Below are 21,951 nucleotides of genomic sequence, written 5' to 3'. Positions count from 1 at the left end.
GGATAATTATAAAATAAAAACAAAAGAGATGCAAATTTAGCATATCTGCAAGAGAGTGATTATAAGCATCTAAAATATACTAGTTTTTATATTTTGAAATAAGTAGTTGCCTATTAGGTTTTGATTTCATCATTTGAACTACCATGAACATATCTGATTATTTGTATTTAGAAAAGGAGAAGACAGAATGAAGCACAGCTGAGGGTCAGAAATGGACATCAAACATAGAAATGAACACCAGTACATAGGTTAGGAATGCAGAATACTGGTTATGAGGATCAAGCACTCCCCTAACATTTGCATGCCCCCAAGGCACGAGTACAATTTACCATGTGTAAATATTTAAGTTATTAATCAAGCTGACCAACTATTAAATAAAATAAGTTCTATCCTCCTACTTTGACAAATACATCCTTATAATGACAAGAAAGCTGGTGAGAGTACAAGCATGTAATTACACAAGATGAAGGCATTATTAATAAGTAGAAAGTTTTTTACCTTGTGTATAATATATGTTAAAGATACCAAACTATTTTAAATTTAAACCTTTTTTTTTTTTTACTCCATTTCCCAAGTAAGCAAACAGACAAGTCAGTCAAGTTTGCACTTGCAAGTGTTGCAAGTCTAGCTGACCCTGCACGTAGTGCAAGTCAAGGCAACTCGTGGTAAAGGTAGAATAAGCTCTGATCACTATTCTTAATATTTACCCTTAATGCAAAGCACATCTCCTGGAGGAGATGTATGATACTATGTATTAAAGGCAAGGGGCCACTACCCAGACTGGTTTCGACCTTTATTGAGGTCTCGGCAGTGGGAGCCAGGCTAAGAAATATTAAGTTTTAAGTAATACAGAGCTTATAAATATTTTACCAAAACAAGTTACCATAAGGTGCTTTGACCTTATTAAACAAACCTGACTGACTTGTCTGTTTGCTTACTTGGGAAATGGAGTAAAAAAAACAGGTCTATATTTAAAATAGCTTGGTATCTTTAACATGCATTATTAATAAAATAGACTTCCAGAGAGTAATGGACTCAAGGAATTTAAACATATAAACAACATGTACATTTTTATTCAAAGCACAATTTGCAGCCTGATATTGAAGTTTAAGGTAAAACCAACAGATTATATATATATATATATACACACACACACACTCATGGTAATGTAAAGATGAAAGAAGCCAAAATCTATATACATTCACAAATATTCATGTCCAGAGCAGCGCTCTAAATGGTTGGAGAGCAGAGATACTATCCACTCAACCAGACTGGATGACAGTCAAAATGAAAAGTGCAGAAAAATGTTCAAATATAAACACGTTTGGTTTATGTCCTGATTAATGGAATGCAAACAGCATAATGAAAGAATTAAACACAAGTTTAATGGTTCTAACATTTTGTCCATCAGAGACACATTTTCTGGAATACAATATGTGAACTGTAATGCCGGCCTGGTTGGCCGAGCGGTTAGCATATCCGCTCTCCAGCCAAAAGGCTGTGGGTTCGAATCCTGCCATGGGAATGAATATTTGTGATTGTCTGTGAAAATGTTAGTGGTGGTGGTGGGCAGTAGATGGCATTGGTGTGGATGATGGTAGTTGCAGTTCATGGATTGAGTAGTGGAAACTGAGAGTTGTAAAGTAGGTGCCCTCCCTCGATGAGTCTTTGAACTCCCGGAGGTGTCGCATAATAATAATAACAACCACACACACAAAAATAAATAAGTGGAACATATTAGATAGTAAGCCTAAAGTCCTAAGTGGGTGCTGTTAGGTAGCCTTGACATTGGGGCAGAAGGTCTAAGAATTACTGTTTCTTAAATCCTGGGAAGGGATGTTTCATACAACTATATTTATTAATTTTTTTTTATTTTTTTATTTTTAATCCTATATGGATTTCAAAACATTCTGAGTTTGTATCTGCTATATGAAGCATAGTGATTTTTCTCCATTTGATTTTGTGCAAGGTGTCCAAAAAGACATGGTCTGCTAGATCTGACTGACCCCCATAACTGGCAATGGATATGTCTTGACATATATCCATTGATATATGTGTTGGCTGATCTTCTAGTAGGATAGGTAATAAAGAGCTTTGTATACATCAAGAACTGGTGGGGTGTTGATCTTTAGGAGAGTACAGATAACGGTAGATAGCTTCAAAGAGATTCAAGAGAGATAATTCTTTGAAGTTCTTCTAGCTATTTTTATTAAGGTACCCTGAATATAGGGAATAATAATAGCATTACTGTTTTTATTATTTTTGTTACTCTTAACAGGTTTTTCCATTGAGTACAAAAGACTTATTGCAAGAGACTCATAACAGCCCTCCCTGGAGGTGTCACAATAATAATACCACCCACAATGCATCCAAACTTTCACCATGGGAGGCAGCAGAAGCTAACCATTATTCACATTACTCTTCTTAAACTGAATCACCAACAAAGCGCTAACAACCACCACAGGCAACCCATTCCACTCATTCACCATCCTCATAGCAATCTTCTGTCTGTCAATTTTTGTAATCGACAAATCCTGTACTGCATATGTTCTGATTCTGCACATTGCATGTGTTTACAGTGATACTGCTGGACAGTGCAAAGGCTTTTGAGAGGATTCTACATGGAATTCTAATCGATCAGTAACAGATGGGGGATAAATATAAAGTTGGTAAAGTAAAGTGGATACAATGGTGTTTGGTGGAGAGATTCCAAACGGTAGTTTATTTAAGAATAAAGTCCAGTAGAAACCCAGTGACTAATGATGTGTTGTAGGGCTCTATTCTTGTGACACTATTAATTTATTTGTACATGAACAATATAAGAAATGATCTGAGAGGAACTATTCAGTTGTTTTCCAGTGATACAAAATTGAGTATAGCAATAGTCAATAAAGATGATGTTAAAAATGTGCAAGATGGTTTAAATAGACAAGAAGCATGGACAAAGGAGAATGGATATCAGTTCATGTGGCAAAGTGTAAAGTTATGCATTTTGGGGTGAAAAGATTATCAGCCGTGTACCACATTGATGGAACTGTACTCCAGGAAATTGATTAAGCCAGGGATGATTTGGGGATGCTGGTGGAAAGAAAATTGAAGTTTAGAGGGCATATTGCAAAAGTAGTAGCTTAAACAGCTGATCACATTACATAGCTACTAAAGAACACTGATGCATAGGGAGAAGCAGGTTATTATATCTCTTTACAGGATCTAGGTGAAACTCCAAATTGACTACTGAGCACAGATCTAGTCACCTGGATTTCTTGGGAATGAGGAGAACGTGGAAAGGATCCAGAGGAAAGTGACCAAGATGGTGGCAGGTCTATGGAATGTACCTTGTGAGTTTGTGGCTTACAAAGATTGGTTTGACAGGCAGTCAAGGAGTGATATGATTGAAACATAAATTATTTAAGGGTTTTTACAAGATTAATACAGAGGAAATTTTTCCAAACAGGTCTGGTGGCAAGAGAACAAGGGGCCTTGGAAACTGAGCAAGAGTGAAATTAGCAAGGGTGTGAGGACTAGATTTTTTGCTTGGAGAGTGGTGAATGAGTGGAATAAGTTACCAGTCTGTTGTTGGCGCCTTGACTGTGAATATGTTCAGTGATGTATGATGGATATTGCACAAATATTGGACAGTGCTTGGCAAAATGCTTACAGACTCCCTTGATGAGTCCAAGGACTCCATGGAATTGCCAGTGTAATAATAATAATAACTCAATCCAAAGTGAAAGAAAACATTAATCCCTGTAGCTATCAGGGTTTATTATTACTGCACCGGCAACTCTATGGAGTCTTTAGACTCATCATTCATCATTCTCAGCTAAATAAACACCTTGCAAATGTTTATTTTCAAGGAGGAACTATTATTATTGTATGGGAACCTCCATAGAGTCCGAAGACTCATTGCAAGAATCCTAAACAAAATAAATTAACATTTCCAAGGCGTTTATTTAGCTGAGAATATTTGATATTCCTTCTATAACCATCTCCTGCATCTATCAGGGATTTAGTTGTACAATTTTGTGGTTATTTGTTAAAGAAAGTTGACCTACCATTGTTATCTAACAAAGGAAAACGAATTTCAGATAGTTATAGCACAATTTGCCTAGGAATTTTCTTATTTAAAGTTCATTGATATTTTAATAGTGAAAATACATATACATAGGCAAATTGGACTTTAGCTATTTGCATTTCATTTTGATTTGATAGATGGAGTGACAAATGAATGGAATAGGATGCCAGTCTGTTGTAGGTACTTTGACTGTGATTATGTTCAAAGCGAAGTATGATATATATATATATATATATACTATGTTCTCCCTAAGACCTTTTGAATGGGCAAACCACCTGGCTGGTTTTACTGACTGCCCAGCTAATTAATTAATGTTGTGAACTGACATGGCTAAATAATGAGCAAGAATGGAAAAATAATTTAAGACTTTTTTGAATTAACCACCTTACCAGTCATTATGGATCAAATACGCATCCTCATACGCTTCGTATCCATCATATATTTCAATGTAATATCAATAGTATTACAATTTTAATATGCATTTCACATCCATGATAACTTGGATGTATATATACGTCATGGCCGCCGGTAGCGTGGTTAATAGTGATGATAAATCGAACCGGAGAGTCTCGATACTCATGAGACCAGCTCAATTTCTAGCACTGCAAGCCAATCTCGAGAGCTTCGGATATTCACTTTGATGCACACCAATCCATATGCAGAAGAAGACAAAAATTGGGATCTCGAATACAACAGTGTCGGTTGCAAAGACGATCTTTTATGAAAGAGACATCATTTTGATGTTTGAAAGAAATAAATTGTGAAAATTGAGCGAATTCAAATCAAAGGCAAAAAATCGATGTTAAAAATCTACATTTATTTTTCGTAATAATGGTTTTTGTCCGAAGATCGTGAGTCTAGTATTTAATATTTTCTTTTGTAAAAGAAAACAGGTCTGCGTATAAAAATATAGTTGTTATCTCGAGGAATTCTCGAAACTCTTGAGGACTATGACGTCAGTCTTGAGTGATAACAATTCCCATTCCTAGTAATTAATATTTCTAAACAGTAAAATTGTGATATAACGTGTGTTATGTAGTACTGACAGTGCACAATTCAGTGATTTGTTCTGATTAATTTAATAACAATGATATTTTGTATTTATTAAATTACCCCATAATGAGTAAAAAGTCAAGTCAGAAAACCACACTCTTAAGTTATTTTAAGAAAGATGAAACTGATAAGCATAGTAGCAAAGACACCAAACCAATCATCGGTTTCTGCAGAATCATCGATTTCTGCAGAGTCTCTTTCAAATGTAAAACGTGCATCTAAACACCGCTTATCGGGTATTAACAGTGAGTGGTTTAAAAAATTCCATTGGTTAGTGGTGAAAGATAATGGAATGATGTGTTCCACATGTATGAAATACGGAAAGATACGACCCACAAACAAGGAAGTGACTTGGGTAACTATGCCATGCATAAGACTTCAAAAAGAAAGCTTGGTTAACCATGAACAAAGCAAGTTAGACACTGATTCTTGTTCAGATATAACTGAAAAACGTATACTAGAAGAAAATGGAATAGGGCAAATTGAAAAATCAATTTCAATTTTGAATAACTTGCAGAGAGAGATGCTTTTCTGGGAGCTTCAAGATCTATGTATTGGTTAGCGAAAAATGAGTTACCACATACTACATTATTTGAAAAATTGCTTGAGCATTGCATATGCGCTGTTCTTACTTAGAACATTTTAACGTTGGTAAAAATGCACATTATACCTCAGAAAGAATAATGAAAGAGCTGAGATATTTCAGCATTCAGAAATTACATCTGAAATACTGAAAAATATACATTCTGAAGATTATTTCCATGTTTTATGTGATGAACTACAGACATCTCAGTTTTAAAACAACTGATTGTGTACATTAAATATATTTGTCAACTTAGAAAAGAGGTCAGGGTTAGTTTTGTATCAACTGGCGATATCAGTGATGGCAAAGCTGAGACTATAACTAACAAAATAATTGAAACCCTTGACAGTCTAGGCTTAAAAACTTGTAATCTGGTGGGCCTAGGATCTGATGGAACAGCTGTCATGATTGGAAAGCAAAAGGGAGTTGCAAAACTGCTCAAAGATACAACAGATGGACTCATGGTCAACTGTCATTATGTAAACCACCGACTGGCTCTTGCTAGTGCCCAAGCAGCTGCTGAAGTTCCTTATTTAGTCAGGTTTAATGATATCTTAAGGAAATTGTTTTTCATCTTCCAAAATTCCTCAGTCAGGATGGCTGGTTTAACCCAAATCCAAAATATACTGAACAGTCCTCAGATTAAACTTAAAATGGCTAGTGACATTAGATGGCTGTTTCATGATTCTGCAATACAGTCTCTAAGAGAATGGATGGTGAGTGTTATAGCTGCATTGGAAAGGGAGGCCACCGAATGAAATGATGCTTTCAGATGTGTTACTGCATTTATCTAACTTGTCTAGATCATGGCAAAGGTAAGATGTTAACTTAACTGAAATAGAGCCAATCTTAGAAGCCAGAAAACTATCCATCATGAAATTGAAAGACACTCCTGGCAATCATTTTCAAAATCTTCATCAGCATCTTTCAGGTGAATGGTAAGACCTTCACATTGATTATTCAGATTCTAATGTTATTATGTTTAAGACTACAATATATGATAAATACATTCAGATATGCCAATCATTTCCTGCTTTTCAAGACTTTTCAATGCAGAAAGTCATGATCAACATGAGGCTTCTGAGATTCTTTTTGATTATTATTCTAGAAATAGAAGTCCTGCAGTTTTAAACTATGAAAGTACTAAACTAGAATGGGCAGGTGCATCAAAAATGATTGATGGACAGTCATACAAAAATCTAGATCCAAGACAAATACTTCTGAAATTAGCAACAACATCTGAGCTCAAAGAGTCTTTTCCAAATTTAGCAAAACTAGCTGCTGTTGGACTGGCTATACCTGTGAGCACAGCTGAATGTGAAAGGGATTTCTCGGCATTAAAAAGGATAAAAACCTGTATGAAGAATCACATCAGTCAGAACACTAAATAATCTGATGCTGATTTCATTAACGGAACCAGATCCAACAGATTTTAATTACGAAAAAGCTGCTGACAACTGGGCTTCTAAGAAGAAGAGAATTATTATTATTATTATAAAAACCTCCATGAAGTCAAAGACATCGTGGGAGGTCCACTGTTATACACACAGTTTATCATACTGTGCCTTAAATAAATTCACTGTCTCTGCACACATCACACTCTCTGGCAAAGCATTCCAATCACTCACCACTCTCCATGCAAAAAACCTGCTACTCACTCCCTTGCTCACACCATCCTTATACAGCTTCCAGAAATGACCTCTTGTTCTCCTGCTATCCTCGCCCATTCTGTGCAAAACCTCCCCGACATTAATCTGGTAATAACCTCTTAATAGCTTATATGTCTCAATCATATCCCCCCCCCCTTCTCCTTCTATCCACTAATTTCTGCAAATTGCATTTTGTCAATTTGTCTTCATACTCTACATTCCAGAGACCAGAAACCACCTTAGTCAATCGCCTCTGAACTTTTTCCAATGCAATTTCATCTTTTTGAAAACCAGGTGACCAGATCTGTGCACAGTAATCCATGTGGCCTGATCAAAGCCTTATACAAAGGAACCATAACATCCTTACTTCTACAAGTCAATGTCCTCCGCATCATTCCCATTATCCGCTGTGTTGTCTTCACTATTTTAGTAACATGTCCCCGAAATTTTAGGTCCTTGTCTACAATCACTCCAAGATCTCACATTTCCTCTACCTCATCCAAGATATTTGCACCGATTGTGTACTTTACATCCCATCTCCGCTTCCCAAATTTCAAAACCTTACACTTTGAAACATTGAATTGACATCCCCACTTATTTACCCATTCAGCCAGTGTATTCAAGTCCTCTTACAAAGCTACAGCATCCATACTGCTCCTGATAGCTCTCCCCAACTTTGCATCATCTGCAAACAACTGCACATCACCATTCAGACCTCTCCAGATATCATTTATATACAAATTAAACAGCAATGGACCCAAAACAGACCCTTGAGGTACACCACTAGTAACTTTCCTCTTCTTTTCCTAACCTATCAGACAGCCAATCTCCAATCCAGCGAACCAATCTACTGTTCAGCCCCATCCGTTCCAATTTAATTACCAGCTTGTCATGTGGCAATTTATCAAACGAGTTTACAAAATCTAAATATATCTCTGTATATGCAACACCCTTCTCCAACGCGTTTGTCACTTTATTACAAAAAGTAAGCAGGCTGCTTAAGCAATATTAATATAATTAATGTATAGAATTTTAAGCTGTGAGCATTACAAGGTTTTTCATTACTTAATGAGAAAATAAGAAAAATTCCTAGTCTCGTTTGTTATAATTACTGTATAAAATATTATCCTTGTTTGAAGTAATTTCTAATAAAATTACTATTTTAATTTTTTTATGAAAAAGGATCTTTCTTAACTCATTCGAAATTTTTGTATGACGCTAATGCTTCATTCCACCCGGGCTGGTAAAATTTTTGGGGTGAACATTGATATATATATATATATATCATCATCAAATTCCTGCCAAGTACCCTCAAGGGGTGTACAGGATATGACAGTACTACATGAAAAAATTACATCATTACTAACTTCCTATCTACAATTTTCCTCAAAATCAGTCTGTTACTTGTCAAGACGCCAACATTATCAGATCTTATATTTCTATCATCTAAGGCACTTTGTACCGTATCAATCCACCTATATCTTGGTCTTCCTCTGGGTCGTTTTCCTGCCAACCTGGCAGAGAACACTTGTTTTGCTAATCTTTCCTCTCCCATTCTATTTAAGTAACCATACCACCTGAGATTAGCTCTGCTAACGCATTCCTGGATGCTGACAATGTCAAGTTCTTTCCTAAAATCCCCATTTTTAATATGATATTGCCATTGATGCCATCTGTTCATGCCTCTAATCTTTCTCAGGACTCTCATATCTGCGGTCTCTAGTCTTTGGTCAAGTGTTTTACTTCTGACCCAGCTCTCAGATCCATAAGTTAAAACTAGTTTGAACACTTTGTTGTATACAGCTAATTTAGTGTTCCGACTAATTTCTTTCTTATTCCATATGAATTTATTCAATTGACTTCCCACCATACCAGCTTTGCTGATTCTGTTGTCTATTTCTATATTTAATTTACCATCTTCAGTAAAAATCGTGCCTAAGTAGCTGAAATGTTTTACTTGTTCCACAGGTTCTCCATTCACAACACAGTTGACATTTTCAATGATTCTGCCTATTTTCATTGTCTTTGTCTTTTTATTGCTGACCTTCATACCATATCTATTACAACAGCTATTCAATTTAGTCAGAGAATCTTGCAGACTTGTAGCAGATTTATTTAGAAGTATAACATCATCCGCATAAAGCAAAGAGCTGACATTAACATCTCCAATTTTGATATCAGTTTTAATACCACATTCCTTCATAATGTGATCCATATAGATAATGAATAACAGAGGGGATAACGTACATCCCTGTCTCACACCAGATTTAACATTAAACCATCTTCCTGTACTTCCTTCAATTCTAACTGCTGACTTACAACTCAAATAAAGACTAAGCATTGCTTGATATAATGCCCCATTGACACCATATAACTGCAGCGTATTGAATAGCTTCTCTCTTGGCACCTTGTCATATGCCTTTTCCAAATCGACAAAACTTAAATACAGATCTTTGTTATATTCCCATGCTTTCTCGACTATTTGTCGTAAAGGGAAGATCTGATCCTGACAGCCTCTATTTGGCATGAATCCAACTTGTTCTTCACCAAGCTTTTCTTCCACAATTCTTCTCAACCGTTTCTCAAGTCTACTTGCATAGATCTTGCCAGGAACACTCAGTAGGGAAATACCTCTGTAATTCTCACATTCAGTTTTATTTCCCTTTTTATATATGGGTACTATGAGAGCTCTACTCCAATCATCGGGAATTCGTCCCTCTGTCCAGGCTTTCTGAACTATGCAGTGCAGCCACTGTAAGACTTTTATACCACCATACTTCAGCATTTCTGGTCGAATATCATCTACTCCTGCTGCCTTTCCACATATCAAGCCTTAGATGACTTTATCACTGTGCTGTCATCACTGCTTGTTTCATTTAGCAGTTTTTCAAATTACTCCATACTTCAAAGATATCTTTTTCTCCTGTTTTCATGTCACCTTTATCATCTCTAACTCCTTTTACAGCACTCTTTCCTCCATTCCTAAGCTTCTTCAACAACCTCCAGAATATTTTGCCACCTTCTTGATATTTATTTTCTATATTCTTGCCAAAGTCCTCCCATGACTTTTGTTTAGCTAGTTTTACACACTGTTTAGCTTTCTTACATTTGTCTCTGTATTCTGTAAGAGTAAAAGCTGACTTATTTGCCAGGAACTTTTGATATGCTTTCTTCTTTTCCTTCACTGCCTCTTTAACTTCCTGTGTCCACCAGGGAGTTCTGATTTTTTTATCCTTGCACACAACCTCACCACATGCCTCTCTCTCTCTGGCAGAATCAATCAATGTTTTCTTCAGAGTTTGCCACTGAATCTCCAAGATTTGATTAATGTTCTCAAACTCTTTCATTTTCTTTTCAATAATCTTTCTGTATTTTAATCTACAGTTCACATCTGAGAGCTGCTCAACTTTTATTCGCTTTAAAACTTTCTTACATGTTATTCTTTTCAATATGAAATTCAATTTTATCCTGCTCAAGACTAAATAGTGATCACTTCCAATTTCAAATCCTCTGTACACTCTGGTGTCCTGCACCAGGGAGAAAACATCACTATCAACAATAACATAGTCAATGAGACTTTTCTTATTCCTAGCCTCTTCTCTTCATGTGAATTTGTGCACATTTTTATGTTGGAACATGGGGTTAGTAATAACCAGTCCATGTCCTGAGCAGAAATCCAACAGATATTTGCCATTATTATTAGCTTTGCACTTTTCTCCAAATTTTCCCAAATTATTTTTGTATGTCTCACAATCATTTCCTACTCTGCTATTTAGATCCCCAACAAAGACCAACTTTTCCTTTTTAATTGTGTCAGTTGCTTTTTCTAAAGCCTCAAAAAATTTCTCCACTTCTACCTTAGTAGAACCTTCTGTGGGACCATAAGCACAAATAAGTCTCATTGTCCAGTTCTCCATTCTCATATTTGCCCACATTACTCTACTTGAGACTGACTGTCATTCAAGAAGATTAGCCTCGTATTTTGTGTTGAATACTATGGCTACTCCTTCTTTTCATTGATTGTCATTGCCTGAATATAACATTTTGTATTTATTGCTCAGAAAGATCTCACCAGTTTTGGTCTTTTTTGTTTCAGTCACCCCTATTATGTTGATCTGGTACTTATCTAATTCCTCAGCTAGCTCCATTTCTTTGCCATTCAGGCTTCTTACGTTGATAGTACCGATCTTTAACTCTGGATTTATGATGTTGAGTTGGGGTTTGTTTTCAGATTTGTTCCAGTAGCTGACTTTTTGCTGTTCGCCCTGGTTCCCCTGGCGAAAACAATGGGGGCCTTGTTTAACCGGGCGAAGCCCCAGCCGGTATGAAATTTTGTCATGTTGTACCATCATTTTTTATTTTGGTTTAATCAATAAGAATACAATTTGGTCAGCTAAATCCCAAATTGCCAGCCCATCCTCGTTCGTTCAGTATCAAAGTAGATACCCAACAGGGTGCACCACGAGAAGGTGAGGATTGCACATTAAGTCAGAAGCCCTGGTCGGTTCTCCGCATTCCTTTAAAGGCTATGTGGAGGTCTCCTCTCAGTTATTCTTATTAAAATCTTTATAAGTTATCTCGGTTTTTAGTCATTAAATCTATGTTTTTAAAATATATATATATATATAATAATTTTAAAAACATAGATTTAATGATTAAAAACCGAGATAACTTATAAAGATTTTAATAAGAATAATACGAGGGTTTCGGCTTATAACAGCCTTCCTCAGGTATTCTTAAAGGACAAGAATAGTAATAAACATTGAAGTATCAAAACAAACTGGAAATTACAGGAAAAAATTGCCACATATAATACATAAAAAACGTATTTTTTTTTCGAGTTGTTCTAACAGGCATGCCATTGTTTATTGCAAGTGTGCGTGCAGGCTCATGTGAATGCCAATATTGAATAACTACAGCATGGCTATCTGGGATGTTATAACTGAAAATTGTTGTTTAAGTGGACAGGGTTCAGCAGGATTTCCCTTGATTCTACAATTTTTCTCTCAAACTCATCATCACAGCAAAAGATATTTTCTGATCTATCCCAGCAAACGGAGTGGCTTTGTTGATCATCATTAGGATTATTTGAAAAATGAACATGACTGGATAACGCAGTTGCACGAGATCTTTTGTAAGAGATGTCTCTCTTATGCTCTTCTATACGTTGTTCAATAGATTTGTTAGTTTGTCCAAAATAAGGGATATTGCAATCGCACCATAATTTATATGCACCTGGATATTTTAGGTTCTGATGAATAGGTTTTGGATGGCTGATTAGAGAACAGATTTTAGGAAGTGTGGTGAAGAACGTCTTGATATTATATTTTTTAAGGACGTTAGCTAATTTTTTAGAGACTGTGCTAACGTACGGAATGGAGATGCTACCTTTAAAATTAATGGTTTCTGTTGTGCACTGCCTAGGAGGATCCAGAAGAAATTTCTTAATCTAAATGATGAAGTATATATATATATATATATATATATACTTCATCATTCTTTAATCCACAAACCTGCCAAACTAGACTTTTTTTTTTTTAATAATAATAATTTGCATCTATTTATTTAGCCAAGAATGATGTGGATACAATAATTGTCAATAACATCCCCAACCCCGACCTATCCGGGATTAAATGTTTTCTTCAGAATGCCATAATCTTGGGATCAAGTTTCAATGTGTGTGTGTGCTGCATTTTGCTCATTGTAGTGGGTTACTACAATCTGACATTTTAAACGAACGCATTCAAGTGCACTAGCTTACCGCTTTGGCTAGAATCTAAAGTGGTAAGTTGATTGAGCTTATAATAATACACCATATACAAATGCAATTACTAAAAAAAAACAAACTCGATTGATGCTCTTTACTGCTGGAAGATGCATCTTCTTTCCCTTTTTGAGCTGAATATTTCTGTGTGCCTGAAAATTTTCTAAACACTCTCAATAAACGATAATTTATATTATTCGACGAATAGAGTAAATTAGCCATTAATATATCACGATGATACAAAACGCAATAGCATGCGCACTGGTAAAAATACTAATCTACAAACACCGTCAGAAAACAAGATAGCACGACAGAAATATATTTTTATATGCTGAACACTCACTTCTCATATCGCAGAGACGCGATAGCAGTAAACAGGAACTATACTATATAAATATATATTGAATATTTCACATTTGAAATATTCAAAATTGAACAATTCAAAGATTATTTAAATTCATATTTCAATATGAATATAATCAGGCCATGCTTTATACACGACGCCACATTTGCTCATACGACGATCTTAGTGACATAATGTTGCTGTGATTCAACGATGCGCAAGTTTCGTGTACTCAAGCTCAAGTTTACGACGTCGTTACCCTTTGCATTTCTGTTTCGATGTCTCGTTATGAAGTATAAACTGTTTATAAATATTGTTTTGTATTGTTTTCATAACGGCAGACAGCACCGTAGCTGTTCGCCTTTATTGAATATATTGAATGTGGGCCAGGGGACCACAAGGCCAACAGATTGCTATCACTGAAGAGCAAGCAAAGTGGCTCTCCAGTGGAATCGTCTTCCAGTTATTTCGAATCAGACTCCTTTCGTTTAGCTGTTTTATTTGGTGTCTCTTGTATCTTTCTAACCTTGAATCGTCTGGAATCGTCTTCCAGTTATTTCGAATCAGACTCCTTTCGTTTAGCTGTTTTATTTGGTGTCTCTTGTATCTTTCTAACCTTGATGCTATTAGAGTATTCGAAGCGGTTGAGATCTCTCTTTTCTGATTTCTAGATAGGAGAGGTACACCCTCTGTCCAAAAAGAAACCGAACTTCTGATAGAAAATAAAACACTGGCCTCTCCTTCAGCTTCGATACAGCATTTGGAAGGTCAATTAATTCGTTAAATGAGTTTTTTTTTATATTGGTTTTTAGGATATTGTTGCGGGTCGTGGTTACTGCCGCCTGAAGGTTTTCAATAGTGTCGTAACGCTTTCCTTTCATCGGCAAATGAAGTTGGGGGGAAAGAGAAAGAAGTCACAGGGTGCTAAATCAGGTGAATACGGCGAGTGATCCAACACACACAAACTTAGTTTTTGCTCAAAAGCTGTCTCACAATGTTCGAAGGATGAGATGGCGCATTATCGTGCAAAAGTGACCAGGTGCCTGGATCACGATATTCATGCCCTACGCGACGAATTCTCGCTATCAGTCGCTTCAAAACTTCTAGATAAAACTCACCATTAACCGTTTGGCCAGGCAGAACGAATTCTTTGTAGATAATGCCCTTGGAATCGTAGAAACAAATCGGCATTTTCTTTACTTTTGACTTCTCCAAGCGACTTTTTTTTCGGATGCCCCTCTTCTGGTGATCTCCACTCAGCACTCCGGCACTTTGTTTCGGGCGCATACTCAAGACTCCACATTTCGTCACCAGTAACGATCATTTCAAGGAAGCCTGAGTCCTTACGAGCGGTTTTAATGAGGTCCTTGCAGTGTTCAATTCGATACATTTTTTGGTCGTCGGTCAACTTGTGGGGAACAAATCGCGAATTCAATTTACGAAGACCCAAACTCCAGGTCAAAATTTCGTACACAGTTGATTTTGGAATCCCCAATTCATCTTCAAACAATCTCACGAACGATTTCGGGTTTTCTTTGAAGAAATCACGCACTTTATTTTATGTTAACGTCGCTCAGTCCAGTGTTTGGACTGCACGGATTTTCAACATCCTCAAGCGTCTCATGGCCCCTTTGAAATCGCTTAAACCACTCGTAAACTTGAGTACGGGATAAACATTCATCACCGTATGCTTTTGAAGCATTTAATGCGTTTCGGTAAACGTTTTACCAAACTGAGTCAAAACTCATTTTGATTCAGTTCATCAAAACACACTGTCACTCTTGGCACTATAACTCGGCTTCTATGAAACAAATGTCATAAACAGTTGACACTAATGAAGGTTGCCGCTTTCGACAACGAAAAGATACAACAGTTGGCGCGATTAGTTTCTTCTATTTTCGAACAGTTCGGTTTCTTTTTGGACAGCGGGCGTAGTAACTTTTGTCATACCTAAGAGAAAGTAATTCTGAAATCAAACGCTGTTCCAAAGTGGGTTGGGTGGTGGTGGTGGGGGGGGGGGGGATTTTACGACGGACCAGCTTCCTATCTGGGTAAAAATAACATTGCTCCAAATCTTGAAAACGAAAGATATAACGGTGGATCTTTACAGTTACGACTTTCAAGAAACGAAAAATGATTTTGGGGAAAAAATGTACGAAGTCTAAATAATAAATATCCTGAAATTATTTAAGAAGTAAAAAAAACTAAAAGTTAATATTACTTTCAACAGAAGAAATGCTAAAGATATCATGGACAGAAAAAAATTACCAATGAAGATGTCTTAAAATCAATTGGCAAAGCTAAACATCTTGTACAAATAATCAAGAAACGAAAAACATCATATCTTGGACACATCATGAGAAACAGCAAATACCAACTTCTACAAACTATTTTGGTAGGAAGAATTGATGGCAAAGGAACTAGAGGAAGAGAAAGAATATCATGGTTTGACAACATCAAGACGTGGACAGGAAAGAGCAGTGCACAACTGCTCAGATTAGCACAAGAGCGCAGTTTGTTCGCCAAGATGGTCGCTGACCTTCGATAGAAGATAGCACAATAAGAAGAACAGAACAAAAAAAAAAAAAAAGATTAAGCTTTTGAAATAATGGGTAGATATCTACATATATAAAGTACAGTCAATACCGTCGAAAGGGTGTAGCATAGAGGCATCTTACCCTCACGGCGTGGCTTAATAAGGGCGCTCGTTCAGCCATATTACGGTAGGCGCCGTCGCTGAAGAAGTTTTTCCAAGCTTAAACGGATTAAAAATTATTCGTGAACAGCATTAACTCAATAAAGATTGATTTGTCTAGCAACTATATCGATAGAGGCGAACATAGCTTATAATTTAAATTTTGACGTGCTCATAAACAGTTTTATTGTGCGATATCCAAGTAGAGCAAACATTTAATTAATATTATGTAATCGTTTTGCATTAATGTTTCTCTTGTAATAAAAACAAAATAGCAATTGGAGATTTTCTATTTTTTTTTTTTTTTTGTCTTATAATCCATCATTGTTTGCCTCAGGACGCGATATAATCTGGCGACGGCCCTGAGTACAGTTGATAAAACAAAAGGGCGATAACTGGCATATCTGTGCTCATAAAAAGTAGATGGCAGAACCAAGTAATTTGGAAGAGGTAAATTATTATTATTTCATGACACCTTCAGGGAGTCCAAAGACTCATCGAGAGAGGACACCTACTCTACAACTTTCTGTCTCCACCACTCCACCAACTAAAACGAACCACAGCTACACCAACGCCATCTACCACCCACCACCACCGGTATTTTCACAGACAATCACAAACATTTATACCCACGGCAAGATTTGAACCCGCATCCTTTTGGCGGAAGAGCGAATACGCTAACCACTCTGCCAACCAGGCTGGTGAATTATAAATGAATGGTTTATACAAGCAAGTCTTAAATTAGTTGGACTAGAATTTTTCGTTATTTGAACTTATACCCAATGTGACAATTACTCATTTTTTTTTTATGATATGATAATATTTTTATTGATCTGCTAAAATATTTACACTTACAATGAACATCTTGAGTGACATTGCAACTTATAATTTTAGACAATTCAGCACAAAGTGCTACATTTTCTACATTGGATTTCAATTAGAATTTTTTTTTTTACAAAATACTTTTTGCCTTTATATTATGTATTTACAACACATGTTCTTCTAATATTTACAATAAGGATTATACAGAATTTTTGAATTTAGAAAATACATAATAATAATAATAATAATAATAATAATAATAATAATAATAATAATAATAATAATAATAATAATAATAATAATAATAATAATTTATTTATTTTATTTATCTATTTATTATTATTTTTTTTATGTCTCAGATGAATTGCATACATAGTTGCTGTAGTAATTATATACAGTATATATTATTTATAACGCGTTACAATTGTGAATAACAGATACTTGCAAGTTAATAATTTTCTTCCTCGAAGCTTAGCAGACCTTATCTGAGGAATAGATGAATAGGTTCGATAAAAAGGAAGTAATTCATCCCCGGTCAATGATAACCACGCTTTTTTCAATCAGAAAAATGATTGAAAAAAGGTGAGAATGCAAGGAATTATTAGCGTTAAAAGACTTTAATATCGAATTGGGTGCCGGGTTGATAAAAATTATGTGTTGCGATGTTACGGATAAGATAAGATTATTAATATTAATAATAATATTATTATTTTGTACTCTCCATGGAGTCAATGGACTCAATTTGAAAGACCCACTCAACCAGCAATAGGGCTGTCATAATAAACTTTGAAGTTATTTATAGTACCTGCAGTCACAATGCACGGCAATGCATTCCACTCGCTAACAACTCTGCATAAAAATCTACTCCTCACACGCTTCTTTGCCACATCTTTATACAACTTCCAGGGATGGCCTCTCGTTCTTCCCATCTTAACACCCACTCTTTTTATAATTCCTTCTGCATTAATCAGATAGAATCCCTTAACTAACTTGAACTTTAGCTCATATCCCCTCGTTCTTCTCTTTTAACCATATCTATGTAATCCACATTCCATCAAATTCTTTTCGTAACCAACAATTGGTTATGAAGGGAGTTTGAGGAAATATGATATTACTTTAGTCATTCGTCTCTGGATCCTCTCTAGTACTTCCATATCACAATGATGATAACCAGGCTAACAAATATGAGCACATCTATTCCACGTCTGGCGGACAAATCCATTAATTAAAGGCAACGCCACCACCACCACCTCCTTATCCATACAGGTCAATGTACTTTTTATCATAGCAGCAAAACGATTTGGTCTTTACAACACTTGCAATATGCCCTCAGAACTTCAGTCCACTGAATACAACGATTCCAATATCTTGAATCTAATCTACCTCCTGAAGAAAAGCTCAACCAATACAACGCGATGTCTTATATCTCAGTACCCCAAACATAATTTAAAAAATAAATAAATCAGTCAACGCCTTTTATTCGGTATAGGGAGTAGGCGACGCGTTTTAGCCCTGACTAATTATTGGAGATTGATAATAATAATAATAATAATAATAATAATAATAATTATTATTATTATTATTATTATTATTATTATTATTATTATTATTATTATTATTATTATTATCTTCCAAGAGAGATGTTGTTCCCTTATTTTTCTGAAAATCATATTGTGTTTTAGGGATAATAATAATAATAATAATAATAATAATAATAATAATGATAATAATAAATAATAATAAAAATAATAATAAAAATAATAATAAAAATAATAATAATAAAAAAACAACAATAATAATAATAATAATAATAAAAAAAACAATAATAATAATAATTATTATTATTATTATTATTATTATTATTATTATTATTATTATTATTATTATCCCTAAAACACAAAATGATTTTCAGAAAAATAAGGGAACAACATCTCTCTTGGAAGATTTTACATACGTAATTAATACCGCCTAGGACAAAAGCAAAATTGCCATGGCAATCTTTATTCATCTAACTAAAGCATTTGATACACTCACACATCAAACTTTGTTGGAAAAGCTGAGGCATGTTGGAATAGATGGGTCTCTGCCCAAGTGGTTTACAAACTACCTCCAAAATAGAAAGCATATCACATGTATCGGGTCAAACTGAAGTAGTGAGCTACCAGTAAACTGTGAAGTGGCAGAGGGAGCTGTACTCTCCCCAAATCTATTCAACATTTAAACTCACGATATTAATCAGCTACCTTCTTAAAGGTAAGATATTCCAATACGCAGATGATACAGCTATAATATCCATCCATAATAAAGCAAGCATAGCCCAAACAAATATGCAACATGACCAAAATCTGATCACAGACTGGCTCACGAAAACTCCATACACCTAAACTCAGATAAGACAAAATTAATGATATTCAGAAATCCACTGACTCGACCAGTTGATAGCAAATATATAACCATCCAACCTTCGCTCTCCAACATAAAAAACACACCGATCAGCAAAACCACTACAGTCACTCCGATTGAAACAATACTACACCTTGGAATTTACTTAGATGCAGATATGAACTGGAATGGCCACATAACCCATCTACACAAAAAACTCCGACAATGTGACAAACTCTACAGGTTAAAAGACATTGTTCCCATACGCCTAAAAACACTAATATACAAATCACCATGCCAAAATATACTAAGTACGCTATAACAACGTATGCTTTCTGTGCACCCTACAAACTAAATAGATTAATGTCGTTACAGTACAAAATGATAAAACTGATCTTTTGGGAACAAAGAGAAAATAACGGCTTTATATACACTGCAATGTCAGAATAAAAAATACTGACAGCAAAACATTTATGTCTCTATGCAGCTTTGCTAAAACACTATTTCGATGCCAACTATAGGACAGTCAGAAATAAATACCGTATAACAAGACTTCAGACAATTAATTATATCACATATAAGTAAAATAATCACTACGGAAAGACCACATGAAACTTCTGCATCCCAGACATGATAAACAAATTACATTTTGAATACAGAAACCTTACAAACTACAATAGCCTGAAAAGAGCTCTAAGGACATGCTATGAACAAGAAACACGTACCCAAATTACCATACAAACTCAATGAAACACAATATACTCGTTCAGGCTTTCAGTTCAGCGACGCATCAATACATTCCAAGTTATAGTGCGTGCGTGCGTGCTGAGAAATTACATCTCATCCAAGATAAAATATATATATATATATATATATATATATATATATATATAAGTATATATCATATGTAAACAAATGTATGTAAGGTTGTATCACATGTAATCAAATGTATTTAATGTATGTAACAACTGTAACAAATGAATATAATGTAATTTTTTAAAAATTAAATAATGAGTTTACACTGTATGTTTGTGATAATTAGGAAATATAATACAGTATTTTAATTGCATATGTGTAAATACTGTTGTACAATCACACTTTTTCAAACTTTGGAAAAAAAATAGTAAACTACAACACGTAATATTATATCACTTGAAAAATTCGGAATTATATAATTGTAAATTATTACTTGATTGTTAGTTTTAAAAAAATAGCAAAAATCTTATCATCATTATTATTGAAATCTCATTATATGTAGCACATAGTGCTGAACCTTGTAAAATAATATACTGAATAGATGATCATTGTATACATGTAAATATTTGTGAGATCAATAAAAGAAAAAATTATTATTATTATTATTATTATTATACAGGCACCTCCACAGAGTCCGAAGACTCATCGCAGAGCAATCTATTCACAGAATCTACCATACCGATCCTTGAACCCATTAACATCACAAGGGACTTCGGCAACCCATTCCACTCATTCACAACTCTCCAAGCAAAAAATCTAGTCCTCACATCCCTATTGACCACACCTCTATTCAACTTCCAGGGATGACCCCATTATTCTGGCTCCTCCAGAGAAGTGCTGAAACATTTCTCCCTGCATCAAAAATATAAAACTCCATAAGCAACTTAAATGCTTCTATCATATCCTCTATTTTTCTCCTATCAACCAATTTTTACAATCCATGCACCCTCAATTTACCCTGATTGGGAAAATTCCACAGGCCACTCACTGTCTTGGTCAATCGCCTCTGAATCCTCTTCACTGCTTCTTCATCACCAAGAAACCCAGGGGAACTAGACTTGTGCACAATAATCCAGATGCGAGCTTTATAAAGATAAAATAAAATCTGCCATATCTCTACATGTTAATATGTTCGTAAATAACCAAGTAATCTTATGGGCTACCATAGCAATATATCCTCTAAACTTTAACTCTATCTACCACCACCCCTAAATCTCTAGCTTCATCTATTTCCTGGAGTACAGTGCCATCAATATGATACAGGCTTGTAATTTTTTTTCCCAAAAAACGCATAACTTTACATTTCTTCACATTAAACTGGTATCCATTATCTTATGTTCATATTGACAGCCTATTTATATTGTCCTGCAAGCTCTCCACATTGCCTTGATTAACTATTGCTTTATCTCATTTCGCATCATCAACAAACAATTGAATATTTCCTTTCAGCATTTCAGCAGTTAAGAATTTCAGGTTATTTCCTATATAATTTAGGTGCAAATTAAATAGCAATGGTCCCATCACCTTCCTTTTCTAGGGTAGTGGTCCAATCTTGAATCTATCTATCTAACTAACCGGTCTGTAATGTAATCCCATCTATTGAAGCCTATACACTTCTGACATGTGAAAAACTATCAAATCCCTTTGCAATGTCCAAGAAAATCTCTGTATGAATCTCTCTTATCCAACGCATTCGTCACTTTTTATAAAATGTAAGAAGAATGCTAAAAGAAGACCTGTCAGTTAAAAATCATTCTTGACCAATATAGGCATCTCATGTCCATGAGCACAATCTTGTATTCTATTCCTAACTAATTTTTCAAACACTA

General features: G+C 35.2%; 1 protein-coding gene across 3 annotated transcripts in view; it reads right to left on the bottom strand.

The window, feature by feature from the left end:
- LOC150100081 (UPF0389 protein CG9231) overlaps nucleotides 1-13,631 on the bottom strand; it is a 36,746-nt gene extending 23,115 nt beyond the window's left edge. Inside the window, exon 1 of one of the 3 annotated variants that reach the window (XM_090402452.1) lies at nucleotides 13,468-13,631. In XM_090402452.1, the coding sequence (XP_090258578.1) occupies nucleotides 13,468-13,474 (7 nt within the window). In that variant the 5' untranslated portion in view covers nucleotides 13,475-13,631. Of the gene's footprint in view, nucleotides 1-13,207; nucleotides 13,429-13,467 lie in introns of those variants that run through there. The other 2 variants (XM_090402451.1, XM_090402450.1) reach the window with 2 other exon arrangements.
- Between the last annotated feature and the right edge of the window lie 8,320 nt (nucleotides 13,632-21,951).

This window comes from Typopeltis vanoorti, chromosome 13 (assembly GCF_054136105.1).
Source record: "Typopeltis vanoorti isolate ZY-2024b chromosome 13, IOZ_Tvanoo_1.0, whole genome shotgun sequence".
Taxonomy (NCBI): Eukaryota; Metazoa; Arthropoda; class Arachnida; order Uropygi; family Thelyphonidae; genus Typopeltis; species Typopeltis vanoorti.
The sequence above is the reverse complement of the archived record's forward strand: the minus strand, read 5'-3'. Positions and strand labels throughout refer to the sequence as shown.